Source organism: Lemur catta, chromosome 15 (assembly GCF_020740605.2).
Source record: "Lemur catta isolate mLemCat1 chromosome 15, mLemCat1.pri, whole genome shotgun sequence".
Taxonomy (NCBI): domain Eukaryota; kingdom Metazoa; phylum Chordata; class Mammalia; order Primates; family Lemuridae; genus Lemur; species Lemur catta.
This window is the reverse complement of record NC_059142.1, coordinates 38807085-38830166: the sequence shown is the minus strand read 5'-3', so window position 1 is coordinate 38830166 and position 23082 is coordinate 38807085. Positions and strand designations below refer to the sequence as shown.

General features: G+C 47.6%; 2 protein-coding genes across 2 annotated transcripts; both read left to right on the top strand.

Annotated features, from left to right (window-relative positions):
* Window positions 1–5364: 5364 nt before the first annotated feature.
* On the top strand, window positions 5365–8929 carry LOC123620919 (keratin, type I cuticular Ha1). Its single transcript, XM_045526502.1, has 7 exons — window positions 5365–5777; window positions 5974–6056; window positions 6398–6554; window positions 7327–7488; window positions 7585–7710; window positions 7885–8105; window positions 8776–8929. Exons 1-7 carry the CDS (start codon window positions 5430–5432, stop codon window positions 8927–8929), a joined length of 1251 nt encoding a protein of 416 aa, XP_045382458.1. The 5' UTR covers window positions 5365–5429.
* Window positions 8930–18671: 9742 nt separating this feature from the next.
* LOC123620918 (keratin, type I cuticular Ha4-like) lies at window positions 18672–22596 on the top strand. Its single transcript, XM_045526501.1, is given in 8 exon segments — window positions 18672–18743; window positions 18745–19146; window positions 19249–19331; window positions 19821–19977; window positions 20823–20984; window positions 21081–21206; window positions 21382–21602; window positions 22094–22596. Coding segments are annotated over 8 exon segments (1311 nt in total). The 3' UTR covers window positions 22182–22596.
* The last annotated feature ends 486 nt before the right edge of the window (window positions 22597–23082 follow it).

The following is a 23082-nucleotide window of genomic DNA, read 5'->3' as shown; positions in this document are numbered from 1 at the left end:
CCCCAGACCCAAGGGTGGAGAGGGCTTGGGCAAGAATCTGGTTTCTCTGTCTCCAACTGCTCTCAAGCCCGGAATCCTACCTGTTGGCCACTGTCCACGTGGACAGGACTGATTTGCTTGGGTGGCATCAGGACTTCCATCACAGGGAGCTCAGGAAGGGTCAGAGGCTACCGCACCCTCCCCTCCTCTCTGCTGTGCTCTTTTTCCCGAGTGGTGGAGGTGCTGGGCACAGGTGACACACCCTTAGGCACCTACCCAAGAGTAGGTCTCACTAAGAAAGAGTGATCTTGGTGAGTCTTAATTTAGCACCTGGCCCAGTCACCCTCAACTCCTCCTTTGTACTTAAATAGCTTCCTTCATCCAACAAGTTCAAAGCTGTCTAACAAAATAAACCCACTTATTCTCGTACCATGACAGCGTGGGCAAGCATTGTTCTTCCCATTTCAGGGAGAGAGAGAGAAGGTGAGTCATTCAGTGCTTGAGGGATTCTTCTGGGGACATGCAGTGAGTCAGTGGGGCCCCAGGGTGGTTGACCTGTGTTTCTTAAGTTCACAGCCAATGCCCTGGCTGTCATTTATAATGAAAACATTAGCTTTGATGAGACATTGTGTGTATGTGTGTGTGTGTGAAGTGGTTTGGACTCCTGGGAAAAAATGCCAGGCAGAGGGGATTATTATGCTTGGGGTGTGTGTGTGTGTGTGTGTGTGTGTGTGCGCGCGCGCATGTGTGTGAGGAGCTTTCCTGGAAACCAAACAGCCCATCATTACCACCACTACCACCACCAGAATCATTATCACCATCGTTGTCATCATCATCATTATCATTAAAGTGTACATTCATTGAGCTCTTACTATGAACCAGACAATGATCTAAATTATAGGTATGTTTATATGCATAAACTCATTTAATCCTTAAAGCAATCCCAGAAAGTCAACGCTATTGTTTCCCCATTTTGCAGATGAGAAGCCAAGGCTCAGAGAGGTTAAGTAACACATCCAAGGTCACACAGCTACTGGGCGGTGAAGCCAGGATTTAGATCCTGGCAGTCTGCCTCCAGCAACTCTGCTCTTAACCACTGTGCTTTACAGAGGCCAAGCCTCAGATTTTGTCATCAGCAGGATGACAGAGTCATAATGACTCCATTGTTTTGATTCCTTTCCTTGAAGGAAATGAGAATGTTTATGTGAGACAAACCGTTTCTGAGAATTTATGCCACAAAGAGTGGTGCCAGGCATGAAAGTTCTGTGGTATCTCACGGTGACTTGAAGCGAGAGGACCCTGGCAATGTTAATGACTGGGAGTCAGCGAAGCGGCTCAATCCACCCCCTGCCATTGCTAAAGCCACTTTCATATTGAGGAAGAGGAGGGTGGTATACATATTCATTGTATACCACTGACGAAGCACTTGCATACGTGTTATCCGGTTTGAGCCCCCATACAACCTGGAGAGGGGCAGATGGGGCATCACAGTCCCCATGTGCAGTGGGAGGGGTCCAGGCACAGGGAGGTGGAATGACTCCTCCATGGCCTGTCAGCAGGAGAGGGGCAGCTCCAGCCACTCAAGCCGGGTCTTCCCGCTTCCTCCCCAGCCAACCTCAACATTTCAGGCCAAGCATCTGGCCTGTGGCCGTCTCCTGGCCTCCGTCGGGGGAGGCTCCCCCTTTTTGCTGGTGATATACCCGAACATCCCATGCCTCCCTTTGGTCTCCAAAGCAACAAGAACCAAATATCGAAATAACTAATCTCTAGGGCCGGTTGAAGAAAAGATTCTTAAAGGGATTAGGATTCTAATGAGATCACTTCTTGAATCCTGCCTATGAGTCACCTAGAGAGTGGAGCACAAATAAATCTCCTTCGGGACACAGGTAAATAATCTGAAATGGCTTCAGCCCTTCCCCTCGTGGCTGAGAATCACGGACTGGATTGACATGGCCCGACTGCAGTTTGGGGCAGAAGTTCAGGTGTGGGAAGAAGCCGGAGAGGGGAGAGGGAAAGGAATTTTGGGAGGTACAGGTCCCAGTTATAGTACATTATGCTAGCTGTGGACCTGTCTGTCTGCTTAGCAGGTCTAAGAGCTCCTGGAGGGCAGGGGCACATCACACTGCCCTTCCCACCATGTCCCCTGCCCCTGGGACTATGCCACCCACACAGCATATGTTCCAACAATTGCTGCCTTCATGTCTCATGTGTAGTTTTCTAATTACATTCAGTACAAACATATTTCCCAATGTCCATCTCACAACTTCTAAATATCTCATCTCCTTCCCTTCCGGCTATTTCACTTATATTTTGGGGACCCACAGTGGCCTGAATTTTTTATAAAAAGATAATCCTTTACCAGAGCTATGATTCCTCTGTTTCCATTTAGTCCTGTGCCGCATAGAGAAGCCACCTAACAAATGAGTTTTGAATTAAATTGAACCAAATAAAGAATGTGGGTTTGATAATCCAATGACTGCTCAATTTCTCTTTGAATGAATAAAACGTGCAAATATTCCCATGAGGAAATCAAGAGAGTACATGAAGTCTACTCCCGACCTGTGTGAGCTCATTGGGAACTTACAGTCCTACGGGGGGGTCCCATTTACTCCACGAATTCAACAGGCAAATTCACTCAAGCCTATTGAGATTTTGCAAACATTGCAAGAAAGAGGCTAGATTGACAAGGGACAGAAGCATTGTGTTCACTCACCAGCCAGTCTGTCTGCAGGCTCCATCCTGAATCCTTGTGCCATTTTACCTTCTGCAGGGCAGCCAGCAGGGGAAAAGGAATCTCCGGGAGTAACCAGCAGATAACAGGGGTAACCTGTTCTCTCCTGCATCTTCCACGTGGCTGCCGATTGGCCGTGACCTGCAGCCAGTGCAGGACTGGCGATCCCTGCTCCCTTTTTCCTTTCTCCTCTCCACACTCCTTACTTGTCCAGGAACAGGTAGTGCCGCTCCTTTCTGCGTCCACACTGCCTGGGTGTGGACAGCAGTGTGTTTCTCAGTCACAGACAAGTCTCAGACTGGATCACCGAGGTGATGCTCCCGTCTGGACACCTTGGAACAATGTCGCTTCTTTCGGAGGCCTCCAAAGCTGTGGTCCTGCGTCTGTAGACCTTTCATGAGTCATCTCCATTTAAATCTTGCCGGACACTCCGCAGGATGGGCCACTCTTCTGCCTGTCAGTTCAGTTTGTCTTGGGTCCTTCTCAGCTTTGCGTTGCCCAGGTCAGCCCGTTTGAAGATGGGCTGGCTCTGTCTGATCCGTGCGGCCCTGCGTGGTTCTGAGGCTTTCTTCCAGGCTTCCTCCTTGCCTCCTCTTCTTGCCCTTACCTCGCCTTGTCTTCATCTCTCTCCCTTTCTCTGATCTCTCTGCATTGCACGAAAATTCCTTTTTTGCTTTTTTGTCCATCTGATCCTTGAATCTTCTCATACTTAAAACCTAAACGTTCTCCTCTGACCAAAGCCTCCATGAGGTCACGCCAGCCGATCAGCAGATAAGACCAAAGAGCTTGGAGAACGGTGCTGGGATGCGTCTGTGCTCAGGGTGAAACCTCCCTGGGTGGGGAGGAAGAAAGGGCTGAGGAGGTAGCTCCTTGCTGGAAGGCCAGCGCTGCGGCACGGGCTGACACGAGTTAGCTGCAGGAGGCCTGTGCTGGCCCCTCCAAGTGAGCGCTCTCCAGCTGGATGCACGAGCCCTTCCCTTCATCCCAAGCCCAGATGAAACGAGACAGAAGCCGACGCTGACAGCCGCTGCTCGGCCCGCGTCCTTCCGCTGGGCGGTCTCAGTGGTACCTGCCGCCGGACCCACCTATTTCTCCCCTCTTTAATTGTCTTGGAGGAAAACAAAGAAATTTTGGTTTTATTATATTAATAGGTCTAGGGTTTCTTTGTAGTGTGGTGGGGCTTTTCATCCGAATGGCATTCTAATAAGCGGCGATAATGGTCTTGCAGGGTGGAGATGAGGGACCTTTTATCCGAGACTCATGCAGAGCGCCAGAAGAACACTGGCATGAAAGCTCAACGGAGGGAAGGACTCCAGTGCGTTGTCAATAAAACTGCTGCTCTGGCCGGCAGCCAAAGCCCCAGTGGAGCTGAGGGTGCTGCCTCCGGGGATGCAGTGGGGACCTGGCGGTGCCTGTAATTACGTGGTTTTTGCATATCAAGTCAGCCCCAAGTGACTGCTGCCTGCCTTGCGAACCCCCTGCTCAGGCTGTGCTCAGCGTGTTCTTTCCCGGCGCCCAGGTCCTTGGATTCAATTACACGACCACAGAGCCCTCCTTTGGTCCCTTTATGCCTTTGGTGCTTAAAGCAGGTGGCACGTACACCAGTAGGGACAGAACATGTCGCATCCCCCTGGTGTATCCATTTCGTGTAGAGAATTGGGCAGACGGTCAGAAAGTTTAAGTGGAAATTTAAAAGTGATTTTTAATGTTAAAGACAACATGGATACATTATGGAATATAAGGTCAATTCATATGAAGTTTTAAGGTCAATTTCAAGTGATTTCCTGCCCATGGAGGGCTCTCTGGGCTGGCTCCTGACTTTCCTAATGTACACGCTCACTCTGTTCTGACGCTGCGGACAGCAGGTGGAAAAGTTCGACAAACTTCCGTTCCTTTCTCTCACATCTGCCTCCAGATACTTTTCTTAGATCGTTTAAATCCATTTATATGGATCTCTCATCATTTTCCAGCCCTCTTCAAAATGATCTCTTCCTCCAGAAACTTACTTATTCTCAAACTAATTTTTGATGCCCCTACCTTTACAATTCTCTCCTCTGCAACTCCCTTACTTGATACGGGGCATTACACGGCCCCTTAAAATGCAGATAGCTGTCCCATCTTTTCAGCCATGGCCCACATTACCCATAATCTTCTACCTCCAGGGTTCCAAGGCTTTGGATGCTACACCATTTAAAGATTCTTCTCTTAACGCCGAGGGGAAGAGTGTGCACTGCTGCTACTTAATGAAACTTCTTCCTTGAACCAATCTATGTTTCTCCCTAGAAATGCCAGGTGGACCAGGACGTGAGTATGATTACGGGTCTGCAGGATCACGGGACACAAAAGAATGTCATTGGACGGACCAACACCCAATTAATGAGGGTAGATCCTTGGGCTGGACTGGGTGGCCCCTTTGAAGGTTTACCGCAGAACTCTGATTTCATGGGTGTACTGCCTGAAGAGGAGTCCTGACTTAGCAAGAAGCCCAAGTAAAGAATTTTATGGGACAAGAGACTCTTCTGAGGAAGGCAAATAACAGACTGAAGGAAAGGGCGTTTGAAAACCAACGAAGAAATAAAAAGAAAAAAGACATTGCATACTGTGTCCACACCCTCTGCAGGGGTTTATAAATCCTGGGCAGAGGAAGGGGACCCACGGCTCTGCGGCTTGGAGAACTCGGACTCTGTCTTCAGCCAGGCACACGCTCCCTGCCAGCACCATGTCTTACTCCTGCTTCCTGCCCAGCTTCAGCTGCCGCACCAGCTGCTCCTCCCGGCCCTGCCTGCCCCCCAGCTGCCACAGCTGCACCCTGCCCGGGGCCTGCAACATCCCCGCCAACGTGGGCAGCTGCAACTGGTTCTGCGAGGGCTCCTTCAATGGCAGAGAGAAGGAGACCATGCAGTTCCTGAATGACCGCCTGGCCAGCTACCTGGAGAGGGTGCGTCAGCTGGAGCGGGAGAACGCGGAGCTGGAGAGCCTGATCCGGGAGCGGTGCCAGGAGCAGGACCCCTTGGTGTGTGCCAACTACCAGGCCTACTTCCGGACCATCGAGGAGCTCCAGCAGAAGGTGAGGGGCCTTGCTGTCATCTCCAAGCAAGGGGAGTTCGCTGTGATTCTCAATCTGTAACAGACAAACGTGTTTCTTCCATGCTGGTCTAATTCTTGCCCTTTTTACCTTCAAAATGGCTTTTTAAGTCATTTAAAAGAAATCGATGACTTCACATTTATTTTCAGCCCTCATTAAGAAACCTCTTGCTCCCCAGATCCTGTGCACCAAGTCCGAGAACGCCAGGCTGGTGGTGCAGATTGACAACGCCAAGCTGGCCGCAGACGACTTCAGGACCAAGTGAGTTGTTTGGAATTTGCACTGGGGTCTGTTTCTCCCGTTTAACTTCTAGTTAAAGAAAAGGGATTTCTTCAACTTTGCTGAAGAACAGATCAACCCATCAGTTGTGAAGGACTCTGCAGAGGATTGGGGAGAACCTAGCAAAGGAATTGAAAAAGTAGATGAGAACTCAAATCAACCTGTTTGAGACAAACATTGGGTCTTGACTGAGGCTCCAGAAGTCTCTATCTCCTGGGTCTACTCATTGCAGAAAGTGGGAAAACAAGGCAAAGGAGGTTATCAGATATTCCTACGAGTCTTGAAGATCTGCCAGGTACTGCTCTGACCTTGTCCTTGTGCAGGTATGAGACTGAGCTGTCCCTGCGGCAGCTGGTGGAGTCGGACATCAATGGCCTGCGCAGGATCCTGGACGAGCTGACCCTGTGCAAGTCTGACCTGGAGGCCCAGGTGGAGTCCCTGAAGGAGGAGCTGCTCTGTCTGAAGAGCAACCATGAGCAGGTGAGTCCGGAAATGAGAGATGAAGAAACCTGTTGCAGCCTGGAGCTGAGGGCAGCTTTAGGGACTTGGAAGAGCAGAATCCGGAGTGTGAATACAGCCTGAGGATGTCTTTATAAATTTCCTTTAAAAACACCAACACATCATCATGAAAGAAAAAATTGGAAAGAGATAAAACTCATCTATGTTCCCAGACAGGATGTATCTTTTACTCAAAACGGGTGCATGATTAGAGTTTCCCAGAGCACCTCCATCTGCTTGTCACTGGTCCCCGGGTGGTAGAATGAGTCCCAGCACGGCTGCGTATGGCTGTGCAAAGTCCTTTAATGAGTCTCTACTCATTCAGAGTCTTGGTGAAGAATGTTTGGGGGTCTTTCTCTCTCCTGGGAGGAACCACGACATGCTCCTACCTCTTACTTGATAGCAAGAATTGTTTGATATACAATCTGAAATTGTACAGCCAATATTGTGCATTCTGAGGTCCTCAGCCGATCTGTATACTGGGAAAATTGTGCATCAATCAGTTCATCCTTCAGTGGCATCCAGGCAAAACCTTGGAAATTATTTGTGAAGCCAAGTGCCCTGGCACAGCAATGGTGAGGAGGGGTCCGTGCCATGCGGAGTGCAGGCCATTTTGCCTTGAGCTGTCACAGACTGCTCCACTCAAAGTTTCTTTTTGGAGGAAATAGACTAACAGGGCTTCTACACACAATGTCATTTCTTAGAGTCCATTCTTTGTTGAGGAGAGTAACTCTTGTATTTTCTGCATTCACAGGAAGTCAACACCCTGCGCTGCCAGATCGGAGACCGCCTCAACGTGGAGGTGGACGCTGCCCCCACCGTGGACCTGAACCAGGTGCTGAACGAGACCAGGAGTCAGTACGAGGCCCTGGTGGAGACCAACCGCAGGGAAGTGGAGGAATGGTTCACCAGGCAGGTGGGTATCGCTCAGCACGTGGCCACTCAGCCCCCCAGACCCCCCAGGGCCCTTGAGGCAGGGTCTGATCCTGTGTCCTCCCCTTGTGTGTTTCAGACCGAGGAGCTGAGCAAGCAGGTGGTGTCGAGCTCGGAGCAGCTGCAGTCCTACCAGGCGGAGATCATCGAGCTGCGCCGCACGGTCAACGCCCTGGAGATCGAGCTGCAGGCCCAGCACAACCTGGTGTGTGCTGCTCAGTCCTGCTGGAGAGCCAGGGGCAGTCGGGGAGGCGGGGCCACGGGGATGCCCTTTGGGCCACAGGCTCTCCTTAGTCTTGGATCTTGTGGAGTCTTCGGACTCCATGGAGAAACCCTTTAAAGGAGCAGCTCTCTGACATGCTTTATCTCCCCCTCGCAGAGAAACTCTCTGGAAAACACGCTGACGGAGAGCGAGGCCCGCTACAGCTCCCAGCTGTCCCAGGTGCAGGGCCTGATCACCAACGTGGAGTCCCAGCTGGCCGAGATCCGGGCTGACCTGGAGCGGCAGAACCAGGAGTACCAGGTGCTGCTGGACGTCCGGGCCCGGCTGGAGTGCGAGATCAACACGTACCGGGGGCTGCTGGAGGGTGAAGACTGCAAGTGAGTACACAGCCAGAGGTGTCTGACGAAGCTGCACAGATGTGAGTCTACTGCTCAGTTGGGCACTGTGCAAAGATTGCATAGTTGGGAAAGGAAATTATGCCTTCACACCAGACTTGCTCAAACAGAGCTCAGAAAACATAATATGGGCATCATTTAAAACATAAAATGGTTTGGTAGCAAGAATTGTTTGATACATAAACTGAAATTGTACAGCCAAGTCTTTGCAGTCTACTATGATGACATGTATGATTGCATGATACGCGATCAATATCTTACTTTTTACAATACTGTATTGTGCAGAGGGTGTGTTTCCATACTCTACCTTATTTGGCCTTATAATTACCACCAGGTAGCTTGGGGCAGTATTTCCCTCATTCTATAGGTGAAGGAACTGGGCCTTGGAGAAGGTAAACTTACCTGAGGTCACCAGCTAGGAAGGGCGGTTCTGAGTGTAGAAGTCAGAGTTTCAGAGTCTCTGTTAGCACCTTGGCGCTCTATGATGGGGAGACCATTAGTAACTTGGTAGTTAGCCTTGTGGCAGGGAGCCGGTGCCTTCTCTGTTCAAGGCCAGGCCAAGTCCAGCCAGGTATTCCACTCTTGGAGGCTCTCTGGCATAGGGTTTTAAATCTCCGTCCTCTCACCTTTCCACGTCATTCTTTGTCTCTAGGCTGCCCTGCAACCCCTGTGCCACGACCAATGCATGCGGCAAGCCCATCGGGCCCTGCGTCTCCAGTCCCTGTGCACCCTGTGCCCCTCCTGTCCCCTGCACCCCCTGTGTCCCACGTCCCCGCTGTGGGCCCTGCAACTCCTTCGTGCGCTAGAACCCAGGGGATGCCAGAGGAGTGAGGGCGCAGGCCCAGGGTTCCAGAGAACAGAGAAACACAGTTTGCTGGAGTGGCCCCAGTAAGGCAGCCAAGACACTCACCCGAAGCCTCCAGCTTCACCCTTTTACTTCTGTTCCTCCCTCTGCCTGCCCAGAGATTTCTCTGATGTGCCAGCGGCCCTCCCTGGTAACCTCCTAATAAACGTGATTTCCCTGGCAAAGCAGACGCTTTTCTCATTGGTATTCATTCGTTTCAAGGTGCTCATCACTCGGGTACTCTATGAAAAGCCACTTGAAAGACAGACCATATAATGGTGTGACTCTTGGATACAGGAGCCGTTCCATGCCTGGCGGGCAGACGGCTGGCCTGGCGCCCTGGCCCCGCGGGTGAGGCAGGCAGGCTGGCAGGAAGCAGGGTGGCGTCACTGCAGTGCTGCGGTCCCTATGTCCCCTTGGCCAGTCCTGCATTTTTCCCTTGACCTGGACATCTTCCAGAGCTGCTTGTATCCAAATCTGAACGCAGGAGGCCTGAATGAGCTGGGGGCTGGCAAGAGGCTCTGGAAAATGTATCTTTTTCCAGCAGGAGCTTTGGGTCCAGCGCCGTATCGTTCCAGGTTATTGTTGATCCAGGCAGTCCCAGTGAAGGGACCCTCTGGCTTGCCCTGCCACACCCAGGACTTCCTTCCTGCCTTATGTGGTGGATCATTACCAGCCTGGGCTACCAGGCGCTCTCTGCCCCTTCCCAACTCTGGGTCTTAGAGACCCCATCCACTCTTCCTTTGGAACTTTGGCCTTTCTCAGTTCAGTCCAGCCAGTACCTGTTGAACACCTACTCTGTGCCGGCACTGGGTGGTGGGGTGGGGAGAGACACATGAAAAAAGACACAGTTCCCACCTGCAACGTATCCACCATTTGTTAAAAGGGATAAAACCAGTCCCCAAGTAGTACCACTGTAAGTCCCAGTCCCCTGGCACTGTGAACAGCTAGGTGGATCCTAGAAGGGACAGCACTGGGGCCTGATGGCATCAAAGTTTGTCAAGAAAGGGCGTCTTTAACCCTAATGACGACCCATGCATGTTGGAAGCACAGACCTCCTGAAACCTCAGGGGACTCTCACTTTTCCCACTAACCTTCCTACCACTGAGGCTTTCCCAGGCACGTATCAGACTCCACGTGGGTGAAACATACTCTTGTGTTCCAAAATAAATGAATTGAAATTATATATATATGTATATATATATATATTTTGATAAAGCAACTATTCTTTCTATCATAATTTCTCCCTCGAGTCTTATCTTAAAAACTGAAGTTTCAGGATGGATTCAGATTTGCACGCTTTGTCACTTGGCTTGTGAGAAGCCTCTGACCTGGGAGTCCTTCTCTGCTATGATTCACCCCATCTGTGATTTCCTACACATCCAAGGTCAAACTCCGTCTAGAGGCCCCCTGTAGTTTTGCTTGTTTCTTTATTCCATATCCTGCTTACGTGTATTATTTTGCAATAATACAAAAGTCATGCTAATAGCTCCTGTGCTAGGTAGAATAATTGTCCCCTACCCCAACTGCCACCAAAGATGTCCATGTTCTAATTTCTGGACTCTGAGGATATGTTCGATTGCACACAAAAGGAAATTAAGGTTGCAGATGGAATTCAAGCTGTTCATCGGCTGACTTTATGACAGGGATTAATCCTGGATTATCAGGTGGGCCCAATGTCATCACAAAGGTTCTTTTTTTTTTTTTTTTTTTGAGACAGAGTCTTGCTCTGTTGTCCAGGCTAGAGTGCCGTGGCTTCAGCCTAGCTCACAGCAACCTCAAACTCCTGGGCTTAAGCAATCCTTCTGCCTCAGCCTCCCGAGTAGGGGGGACTACAGGCATGCGCCACCATGCCCGGCTAATTTTTTTTCTATATATATAGTTTTAGCTGTCCAGATCATTTCTTTCTATTTTTAGTAGAGACGGGGTCTCGTGCTTGCCCAGGCTGGTCTCGAACTCCTGACCTCGAGCCATCCTCCTGCCTCAGCCTCCCAGAGTGCTAGGATTACAGACGTGAGCCACCGTGCCCGGCCGCACAAAGGTTCTTAAAAGCAGAAGAGAGTGAGAGGGATATATGACTAGGGACAAAGGTCAGAGTGACGTGATGTGAGAAGAACTTGCGCCGTCCTTGCAGGGTTTGAAGAGGGAGGAAGGTGCCGGAGCTAAGCAGTGCAGGCAGTCTCCAGCTGCCGGGAAGGCAAGGAAATGGACTCTACCCCGGGACACAGCCCTGCCAACACCTCGATTTTCTTTTTTATTGTGATAAAATATGTGTCACATAAAATTTACCATTTTAGCCATTTTTATGCACCCTATAGAGGCATTAAGTACATTCACATTGTTGTGTAACCATCACCATTATCTATGTCCAGAACTTTCATAATCCCAAACTGAAAGTCTATACTCATTAAACATTAAATCCCTTCCCCCCAGCCCCTGGTGACCTCTATTCTACTTCCTGTCTCTATGAATTTGACTGTTCTAGGGAACTCACATAAGCAGAATCATACAATATTTGCCCTTTTGTGCCTGGCTTATTTCACTTGGCATAATGTTTTCAAGATTCATCCATGTTGTAGCATATATCAAAATTTCATTCCTTTTAAGGACTAAATAATAATCCAGTGTATGTATATGCCACATTTTGTTTATCTAGTCATCTGTTAATGGATATTTGGGTCATTTACACCTTTTGGCTGTTGTGAATACTACTACTATGAACATTGGTGTACATAGATCAATTCAAGTCCCTACTTTTAATTCTTTTGTATATATACCTAGAAGTCAAATTTTTGGATTATATAGCAATTCTGTATTTAATTTTTTGAAAAACTGTCATACTGGTTTGTACAGTGGCTGCACCATTGAATATTCTTACCAGCAATGCACAAGAGTTCCACTTCTCCACATCCTTGCCAACAATAAAATCCTTGTTATTTTATGTTTTTTTTGGATAGTAGCCATCTTAAGGAGTATGCAGTGATATCTTATTGTGATTTTGATTTGTATTTCCCTGATGATTAGTGACATTGAGCATCTTTTTATGAGGTTATTGGCCATGTATATATCTTTTTTGGAGAAATATCTATTAAGTCCTTCACCCATTTTTTAATTGGGTTGTTTGTTGTTTTTGTTGTTGAGTTGTAGAAGTTCTTTATAAATTCTGGATATTAATCCCCAGGAGGTATATGATTTGCAAATATTTTATCCCATGAGTTGCCTTTTTACTCTCTTGACAGTGTCCTTTGATGCACAAAAGTTTTTAATTAATTTTGATGAAGTTCATTTTACCTATTTTTCTTTTGTTATTTGTGATTTTGATTTCACATCCAAGAAATCATTGCCAAATCCAACATTATGAAGCTTTTCCTCTATGTTTTCTTTCAAGGAGTTTTATAGTTTCAGCTCTTGTGTTTAGGTCTTTGATATTTTCTTGAGCTAATTTTTGCATATAGTATAAGGTATGGGTCCACCTTTCTTTTGCTTGTGGATATCCAGTTTTCTCATCACCATTTGTTGAAAAAAACGATTCTTCCTTCACTGAATGATCTTGACACCCTTGACAAAAATCATTTGATCATAAATGTAAGGGTTGGTTTCTGGGCTCCCTATTCTATTCCACTGGTTTATAAGTCTGTCTTCATGCCAGAAACACATTCTTTTGATTATTGTAGCTTCACATTAAGTTTTGAAATAGGAAGTGTGAGTTCTCCAACTTTGTTGTTCTTTTTAAAGATTGTTTGGCTATTTGAGGTCCCATATAAATTTTAGGATGGGTTTTTTATTTCTGAAAAAAGTTTCATTGGGATTTTGATAGGGATTGCATCGAATCTGTTGATTACATAGCTTTGGCTAGTATTGTCATCTTAACAATAGTAAATCTTCTAATCCATGAATATGGACTGTATTTCCATTTATTTGTATGTCTTCTTTAATTTCTTCCAGCAATGCTACATGTCTTTTGCCTCCTTGGCTAAGTTTATCCCTAAGTATTCTATTTCTTTTGATGTTATTGTAAGTGTAATTTTTTTCTTAATTTCCTTTACAGGTTCTTCATTGCTAGTGTATAGAAATGTGACTTAATGCCTTAATTTTAACACAGCATATGACCTCGATTTTAGATGCATTTTAAACTTCTGACCTACAGAACTTAAAGGTTATAAACTTGTGTTGTTTTAAGCCATTAACTTTGTAGTCATTTATGACAGCAGCAATGGGAAACTAGTACAGCTCTCATCTATTGAACATCTACTATGAGTTAGGCAAAATAATAGGAAAGTATCTTCATTAATCTTCATAACAATGCTGGAAATTAAACGCATTTTACAGATCAGGGAACTGAGCTGTGAAAACTTACTCAACATCATGGTTGGTTATTAGCAACTGAAGGATTTGAACCAGGTTCTATCCATAGTTGCACATAAGACACAACTATAAACTGTGGAGAATGATTTTTACGAGTCAGAGCAGAACAAATACATACAGGTCAATAACATTCTTCAAAATTGTCCCCTATGCACGAAGTTCAACTAATTTTTGGCAACTCTCTTTAGGAATTGGTGTTAGAGTCAATTATGAGTCACAATCACAAGGAGGTTTTTTTTTTCCTTGTTTGTTTTTTAAATTATCTAATTTGATTGTCTACCTCATTCACAAGGTTTCTCTTTGAATGGCTTCAAACAAGTCAAACCCATCCTCAAAGTACAAAAGGTTTGCTATCAATAAATCGGATATTAAAAAGATACAGACATTACCAAAACAAAAATCTCGAAACATGCTTTGAATACAGATAGCATCCCGGAATAAGGAAAAATTCTGGCCAGAGGCAAAACTGATAGGATTTGTAAATATGCATGTTTTTTTTTAAAAATAAAAATCTCGATGTTTGTAATTTTGCCTTAATTTTGTAAATAAACGTGATCTACCGCTCCTAAACACTTCCACGTGGCTTTTAAATTATTTCCGGTTGCTCTGTCATCATCATCAATCACACAGGACGGCAGTGGTTCTCAACCTTGGCTGTGCTTTGGAATCACCCAGGGAACATAAACAAATTTTGAGTATTGTGTCTGCCCTCTGAAGATCTGATCAAATTGGTCCTGGACTCAGCCTGGCCACTGGGAGTTTCAGATTCTCTAAAAGTGATGAGACTTTCATGAGCCAGGTTGAGACCCACTTAGCAGAACCTGGATTCTAGTTCTGACTTGCCCCCTTGACAGCTCTGTCTTTGAACAAGACACACGGCTTCTCTGAGCTTTATTTTCCTCACAGGTAAAGTGGAGCTAACAATCTCTTCTCTGTTTACTTTATATACTTGCCAGGAGGAGCATGGAAAATTGTGTTTATGGAAACACTTTGTACACCAGATATTTTTATTAGGATTATTAATCATTTTGGTTATTGCTGGTCCCAACAGGTAGCTAAGATTCTTAAGGGTAGAAAAGTCCAGTTACCTTTTTACTTTTCGGTTTTATGCCCAACAGTAGAATTTATATACTGTCTCGTTGTCTTTCACACCACCAATTCTTCCTTCTTTAAATCCAGCTCCGCACCACCAGCTCTGTATGTTCTACTCGGCATTATTTGACATTTGTTGGCCCCAGACTCATCTTGTGAGGGGCCCAGGTTCCTTCTCGGTTGGCTGGGCTATTTGGCATGTCTAGTGGTCTTTGGTGACCTATTTTATGGGTTCCTGGGCTGTCCTGGTCTAAACTCTTAGCCTGCTGTGCATATTACTCTTGAATATTTGACTTTCCCCCGAGCTTACATCCGGGATACTTTTGCTGATTATTTTTCCCTTTTTTCCCCCCCTACAAGTCTTATATTTGCTATGGGATAGAGCTAAGGCACTTTGTTTCATCCTTATACCTGGGGTCAAAGCCATCATTTGAGTTCTTTGTGGCCTGAGGCTGCTGTCAGCATCTGAGGGAGGAGCAGCAGGGCTGCCCAGGAGTGCTCAGCATTTTCTTCTATAAAAGCCCATCCCATCACTTCCAGGCATCATGGCTCATGACAAGCTTATAGAATTTGCTACTTTTTAACTCCCAGTTTACTAAGGAGCAGAGCCATGTGCAGGAAGCCTAGAGTCTTCTTGCCTGTGTGCTCACAGCTGACATTGGAAGCCCCGATCTCTCTTCTGCATTTTCTCCCAGCTCTTGTGTTTTCTCCCACCCTAGCCTAAGTCAGGGTCTCAGCTCTTTAACTCACAGTCAGTGATGGGCCAGGCAGACTTGAGTCTGTTTATTTATGTCATTTTGGACAAGTTAAATTTCCACCTAACATCTCAGATTCTTCATCTCTGGTACATGGTGACAATAATGGAATCTGAACACTCAGGGTTTGGGGTGAGGATGAAATACTGTGTGTGAAGGTATTCAGCAGACTGTCTAACTAGAAAGTGATCTATTGGTATTCATTGCCTTACTATCTCGCTGTCTGGGCACTAGTTTTATCCTCCATAAATTCAACTCCTTCTAGCTTTAGAATTCTTTGATTCTTTAGACTTCTTTGATTCTGGGAAACAGAACTTCCTTCTGAGGTAAACTTTTACAGGGTTAAAAGTTTGGGGTTAGGAAGGTAGGCTTCCTCCTAGGTCTAAATCACCTTAGGTCACGTGATTGTGCATCTTCATTGCTTAGTTGTTCTTAAAAGGCGATCTAATTTCACATCTAGACTTATTAACCAACTACACAAAAGGATAGTTGTTTCCCCGTGGAGAAAAGTAAATGAGTGAAACTCTTGGTCTTAGTTCAGGAAGGTATCATAGACAGTAGCTCAGTGCCCAAAGGCTTAGGCAGAGAGGCCTTTGGAGGACTGATGGGGCATAAAGGGGGTGTGGAACAGGGCCCAGCAGGGACTCGAAAGAAAAACTACAAAGCAAGGGGCAATGGGCAGCAATGAGTCTAAGATTTCCTTTCCCTCACAAAACCAGAGAAGTCTTTGTGCTAAATAGGAGGTTTTTGCACTGTGTTTAGGTATTCAGGATCGGAAGTCAGACACTTGAGTTGCTCAAATCTCTGCTCCATCCCTTATTGGCTATATCTTGGGCAAATTTTGAGCCTTTCTCAATTTGTTTCTTTATCTGTACAGTGGGAATAATAGGCCAAACTTATAGGGTTGTTGGGAGGATCAAGTGAGAAATGTGCCAAAGTGCTTAGCACCTAATTTGGCACCTGATAAGTATTCATGAAATGGTAGAATCATCACCATCATCGTCACCATCAACAATAACAACACTGCCATCATCACCATTATTATTGATGCTTGCCCAGAGCTGTAAGACTGGAAGATTCCCAGAGGATGAGTAGGGCCTGTTTCAATGCCAGACCAGAAAGGAGGCTTTGGTGATAATATAATTCCATGGTCCTCCTCAAGAACTACCCCAAATAACCAACCTGACAAGCTTAGGCACTCAACAGAGAAGGCAGGGGACAATGGTCGTCAACCAACTTCATATTCCAGACACTAAATTAATGTCAAAATTTGCATTTTTTGTTGATTGATTTATGAGTAGAGTTCTGTGTCCCTAGTGTTTACCAGGTATGTGAGTGAGGTTTGCTCATCACTGGGTTAGCATGGGCAATGTGCCCAGGTATCTACTTAACAAAGTCGTATTTTCACAAAATACTTCATCTGGATATTCTGGGCCAACAGTGGGAAGGATGAAGTTTACAGAAATAGTCTTCATCACTCCCTCCCATAACCATGTTCACACACAGTATATTACTCAACTTTCACACAAAAAAACTATGAGGGAGGCAGCATTATTATGATTTCAACTTAAGAGGTGAGAAAAACAAGACTAAAAAAAGGAAATTGACTTCTCTGAGCTCATCTCATAGGTAAGGATGTAAATCCAAGTCATTTAACTTCAAATGTGTGGTTTTTTTGGGAGTGATATCTGCAGGATGATAGAATCGGAAGCCTCCATGGACACACTGATTCAACAACGATATGCAGATCGATTCCCTTTGTGAGAAATTCAGTAACTAGTTGAGAGAGTCTTGCACCTGGGTGAGTGCCAAAGCAGCCAATCAGAGCTGGCAGAAAGATTGTAGACACCCTCTCACAATAATCCCCACCTCCCAGCTTCATGTCATATGGTCAGGTGGAAACCCCAAGCTCCCAGCTCCTTGGTGGGAGGGAAGGAAAGGACCGGACCATATATCCAACATTCAGATTTTTCTGGGGCTGCCAAGGCACTAGCTTCTGACTTGCCTATGGTAGAGTGTGGATGGGACCCAGCAAACACTAGACACAGGAGCCATTGAGAACAAGGATGGAGATTTGAACTAGCACAATGACACCCACCACACCTCCTTCCCCGGCCCAGTGCAGAGTGAGGCAGTGAAAAACTCTAGATCCCAGGTTCCTCCTGGGGAGAGAATGAGTTGGACTGTTTGTCCGGTATTCTGAATTTTCTGGGGACTGCCTGAGGGATGGGCTTCTGTCTCACCTGTGTGAGCGTGCTGATGGAACTGGGCACACTCAAGATGCCTGGAGGCTGCAATGAACCAGCATGGTGTTTTAGACCAGCACAAAGACTGGAGAGGCCCCCAAGTCTCTGGCAAGGCAGATCAGAGAGGGTCTACTCCTGTATGGGGCCAGCCCATAAAGAATGGGACAGGTGGCTGTTTTGTCTAAGACACAGATACCAGCATAAAGAGTCAAGGAAAATGAAGAATGAGGGAGAGATGTCCCAAACAAAGATATGAAATAATTCCTCTGAGTAATGGGGAGAGCCTTTCAGATAAGGTCACCATGGATACAGAGATAGCTCTGAGCACCTTGTTCTGGTTTTCCTTTCTTGGCAAGTCTAAGGCATTATGCTTCATATTTGTGCTTAACACTTCCACTTGGGCTAGCACACTTCTGGACTATTCTCAGCAAAATTTTCCTTCTAAATATTTCTTCTCTTTCTCATCTTTAGAGAGAGTGTTGCTGCATTGCAGGTTGGCAAACTTTTTTATTTTAGGCTTTGCAGGCCCTGTAGTCTTTGTTGCAACTACTCGACTCTGCCAGTGTAGTGCAGAAGCAGCCATATGCAATATCTAAACGAATGGGTATGGCTGTGTTCCATTAAAACTTTATTTACAAGAAATGCAGCAGGTCAAACTCGGCCATGGGCCGTAGTTTGCCAGTCTCCCCCTTGAGTGCTATTCCTGTTCATCACCCCCCAGTTTCCATTTTGCTTTCTCATTTCCCAACCAGGAACATACAATGGTTCTCAATCTCTCCACGTGTTGGCAAATTCCCTAAACCCCAGCCAAGAGCAATGCTCAGGATCCTTACAGCTAACATAGGACGAGTTTCTGGTGGAAGGACAAGTTGAACTGAACACTGAAACATGGATAGACTTGGGAGGAGAGGGCACTTTGAACAGTATTCACCCAAAGCTCTTTTTCCAGGGAGTACAGTGGCAGAATCTTGTGGGTGAGGAGTTCCTGATTCCCAGGTGACTCCACCCCATGTCCCTGGCTGTCCTCCCCTCTGAGTAATGGGGAGAGCCTTTGGGGCTGTAATAATTCTGCCTCCTTTGAAGCTATCTGATGAAACTCTGATTTCACCAACCACTGGCACCCAGGAAGAGCCTGGTGTGACACAAGCTGAATGGAATAATTTTATGGGATGAGGGGGGACTCTTTGGAAGCATCTAAATAGCATATTTTGGAGAAAAATTAGCTAAAGCATTAGGAAATGAAACTATGCTGTATGCCAAGCTCCCACCCACCATTAAGGGTATAAAAGGACCATAGAGAAAGGAGAGCCTCAAACAGAACTCACGTCCACGTCCAGAAGCTCACCTGCTCTCCCATTACCTGTCCCAGCACCATGTCTCTTACCTGTTGCCGGCCCAGCCTCAGCTGCCGCACCAGCTGCTCCTCCCGGCCCTGCGTGCCCCCCAGCTGCCACAGCTGCACCCTGCCCGGGGCCTGCAACATCCCTGCCAACGTGGGCAACTGCAACTGGTTCTGCGAGGGCTCCTTCAATGGCAGCGAGAAGGAGACCATGCAGTTCCTGAATGACCGCCTGGCCAGCTACCTGGAGAAGGTCCGTCGGCTGGAGCGGGAGAACGCGGAGCTGGAGAGCCTGATCCGGGAGCGGTGCCAGGAGCAGGACCCCTTGGTGTGTGCCAACTACCAGTCCTACTTCCGGACCATTGAGGAGCTCCAGCAGAAGGTGAGGGATGGGCCGTGTGGGGGCCCAGCAGGTGCTGGTTCTCTTTGAACAGTAAAACATTCTTAAGTTCAAGTGGACCTCACAAGAGAAATTTCTTTTCAGATTCTGTGTGCCAAGTCTGAAAATGCCAGGCTAGTGACGAAGATAGACAATGGCAAGCTGGCCTCTGATGACTTCAGAACCAAGTATGTCGAGCCCTCTGGGCCAGATGACCAAGACCCCTGTGGCTCTTCCATGTCCATACGGGCCTAACGTTGCCTGGAAGGGAAGAGGAAGCCGTTTCTCCCTTTTTAGTTCTCCTCTTAAGGCTGGCTAAGGAACGTCAGTTTCAAACAGGGATCCACGCTCACGGATGGCCTGCTCTTCAGTCCATATGGGTCTTTCTGGAAGGGCTTCTTAAATTCAGAGATTGAAATTAGTTCTTTTTTGGAATGGATTGATTTGGTGGTATATTAACCAGCAAAATTGGGAGCAGAGTGAGAGACATCTCATGAGCGCTTGGGTGTTGGGGTGAGTTGGGAGATCTCTCCAGCCTATCCGTGCATAGCTTGAGGGAAACATACAGAAGAGAAGAGGCAGAAAATGGTGCAAGTTCAAAAAGATCTAGGGCAAACAAAACAGGAGAGAGGAAAGTGGGCTTCTTTCCTGGCTTATCCTCTGATCTGTGTGTGCAGGTACGAGACCGAGCGGTCCCTGAGGCAGCTGGTGGAGTCGGACATCAACAGTCTGCGCAGGATCCTGGACGAGCTGACCCTGTGCAGGTCTGACCTGGAGGCCCAGGTGGAGTCTCTGAGGGAGGAGCTGCTCTGCCTCAAGAAGAATCACGAGGAGGTGAGAAGAAAGTGAAAAATGCAGGCTTCCCAGAGCCGAGCCTGTCCCTTGGGGAACCAGGAGGCAGTTACTGTTAGGCTGCCTGGTCTGGGACCCTTCCCTGGGGAACGCAAAGTTAGCTCAGAGGATGTTGATGCTAGACCCATATTGAGGAGGGAGGTGACCTGCTAATTCTCAAGCAGCTGGGTAAGGGTTTGGCAGGTGTTGGACTCGTGCAGGAAGCACATCGTTTATTAAGCCCTGCTCTCTGCTGGCCACTGTCAGGTCCCGAATTTGGTGGGAAAGATGGAGGAACAAAAGAGAAATAAGACGTGGCCCCTCCCTTCAAAGAGCTCACAGTCTAGTGTGGAGAGACAGCCATGTAAACACAGTGTACATTACAAGGCAGAGTGAAGCGAGCACATGTGAGGGGCAATGACCCCGTCTGCCCGAGGGGAAACGGGGGACTCTGCTCAGGTGCAAGGAGGAGCCTTTCAGTACTCGGGTGTTTCAGTCTGAGGGAAGAGGCTGAGCAAAGGCGCAGGAGGAGCAAAGCAGGGCATGTTTGAGGACGGCTGGGGACATACGGTACCTACGGGATGTGACGGGAAGGTGGGGGGACTCGCACATGCCAAGGGGTTTGGACTTAGTCTTACAGGAAATGTGAAGTTGTTTCAGCTTTCTGGGGAAAGGTATTGCTGTGATTTCTATTTGAGTTTACTGCTTCTCCATGTGATGTGCTAATCTTTGGGAATGAGCAGGATATTCCTTTTAGTGCTTTCATGGCGGGGTTGTGCTCACTTTCCTAGAGCAGGAAGGCAGCAGATCCACTGCTCTGGGTTCATTCTTGTCCCTTTCTCCAACAGGAAGTCAACACCCTGCGCTGCCAGATCGGAGACCGCCTCAACGTGGAGGTGGACGCTGCCCCCACCGTGGACCTGAACCAGGTGCTGAACGAGACCAGGAGTCAGTACGAGGCCCTGGTGGAGACCAACCGCAGGGAAGTGGAGGAATGGTTCACCAGGCAGGTGGGTATCTCTCAGCGTGTGGCCACTCAGCCCCCCAGACCACCCAGGGCCCTTGAGGCAGGGTCTGACCCTGTGTCCTCCCCTTGTGTGTTTCAGACCGAGGAGCTGAGCAAGCAGGTGGTGTCGAGCTCGGAGCAGCTGCAGTCCTACCAGGCGGAGATCATCGAGCTGCGCCGCACGGTCAACGCCCTGGAGATTGAGCTGCAGGCCCAGCACAACCTGGTGTGTGCTGCTCAGCCCTGCTGGAGAGCCAGGGGCAGTCGGGGAGGCGGGACCACGGGGATGCCCTTTGGGCCACAGGCTCTCCTTAGTCTTGGATCTTGTGGAGTCTTTGGACTCCCATGGAGAAACCCTTTAAAGGAGCAGCTCTCTGACATGCTTTATCTCCCCCTCACAGAGAAACTCTCTGGAAAACACGCTGACGGAGAGCGAGGCCCGCTACAGCTCCCAGCTGTCCCAGGTGCAGGGCCTGATCACCAACGTGGAGTCCCAGCTGGCCGAGATCCGGGCTGACCTGGAGCGGCAGAACCAGGAGTACCAGGTGCTGCTGGACGTCCGGGCCCGGCTGGAGTGCGAGATCAACACGTACCGGGGGCTGCTGGAGAGCGAGGACTGCAAGTGAGTTTGGGGCAAAGGATTTCTGGGAAGAATATACGTAGTGGGATATTGTGGGCACACACATGGTGGCCACATTTTCAACTTGCCAAACAACACCCATTAACTGAGCATCTACTATGTGCTCAGCAATCTGTGATAGCTGAGCCAATATGGAAGGAAAAAGGGGAAGGGAACAGCCCCTGCCTCTGGGGGCTAGCCCTAGAGAAGTGGTAGGGTGCTGGCCCGTCACAGCATTACTGTTGAGTAAGGCAGATTGTGTTAAGTTCCATGAGAGTTCAAGGGCATGAAAGAATATTTTTCAAGAGGACAATTTCCCACCTCTGTGTATGGCATTCCGGGAAAGAGAGAAGGATTTGATGACAATCAAAATTTGATTCCAACTAACTCCAACCACTGGGAATTCATAGATTGTCTCATTAAGCACAAGGAACTCTGTGCACCTGAGGGCTTTCTCCGTTCCCCAATCCATTCTAATCCTCCCTGTCCCCCAGGCTCCCCTGCAACCCATGCGCCACCACCAATGCCAGTGGCAACTCCTGTGGACCCTGTGGCTTCTCTCAAAAGTGTGGCTGTAATTGAAAACCTTGTGTCCTCTTTGAAGACGTCAACAAAGCCACTTAGATCAAGGACAGGAAAAAAAAAACCCTCAGGTTCTGCCTTTGCTGGAGCTCAGCTGACATCAAGAAACCTGCGTCATGCCAACTGTGATACTTCTAGACACCGAAATGCCTTCCCAGTCTAACAAGCAAAGACACATATCATCAACTTCCAATGTCTGGAAAGTGCCTTTGGGTTGAGAGTTGAGCCTCTTTGTTTCTGAAAATGTTCAGCTCCCTGTCATCTGAGCTCCAGTTATTAGTTTAGGGTGTTTCCTGTACCTACTGGATTTCCTGCTTTCCTTTCTTTGGTATTCTCTGGAATGCAAGGAGGTTACTTCATTTACTTCCCAATAAACTTTATTTCTCTGGCATAGTAAATGTGCTTCTCATCCATATTCATGCATTGTAAATTACTCATGATGGCTGTTTCATAAAAATACCCCTTCATTAGGAGAATAAAGTGGATTGAATGACTGTGCTCAGCCATTAGGCACACCCAGAAAGACCGATGAAGAGGGTGGGATGCCCTCCTGCAAGGCTCCCACCATGGGTGGGCCATGCAGAAGGCCAAACCTGGCCTTCATCACTCATGCCCATCTTGCCTTGACTGCAGGGCCTTTGGAAATTTTGAGAATCCTCCCCAACCCTCACTGCTATCTCCCGCAGTCACCCTCATCAGAATGGAATTTTCTGCCTCCTTTTCTCCTAAACTGCCTGAAGACCAGGTTCTGTAGAAACTACTTGAAGAGCAGCGAATCTCTACTCTCAACCTCTCTGCTGCACCTGCATTGCCAGTATAGATACCTGCTCCTTCCTCGAAATGCACCTTCATTGATGTCCATAACCCTGTATACTCTAGGTCCTTTTGTAACAGTTCGGAT

Bases quoted from the DNA above. Each gene is read 5' to 3' on its own strand.
- LOC123620919 (XM_045526502.1), top strand. From the start codon at position 5,430: ATGTCTTACTCCTGCTTCCTGCCCAGCTTCAGCTGCCGCACCAGCTGC. The intron at 5,778-5,973 runs GTGAGGGGCCTT...CTTGCTCCCCAG, and splicing joins TCGAGGAGCTCCAGCAGAAG to ATCCTGTGCACCAAGTCCGA. The intron at 7,711-7,884 runs GTGTGTGCTGCT...TCCCCCTCGCAG, and splicing joins TGCAGGCCCAGCACAACCTG to AGAAACTCTCTGGAAAACAC.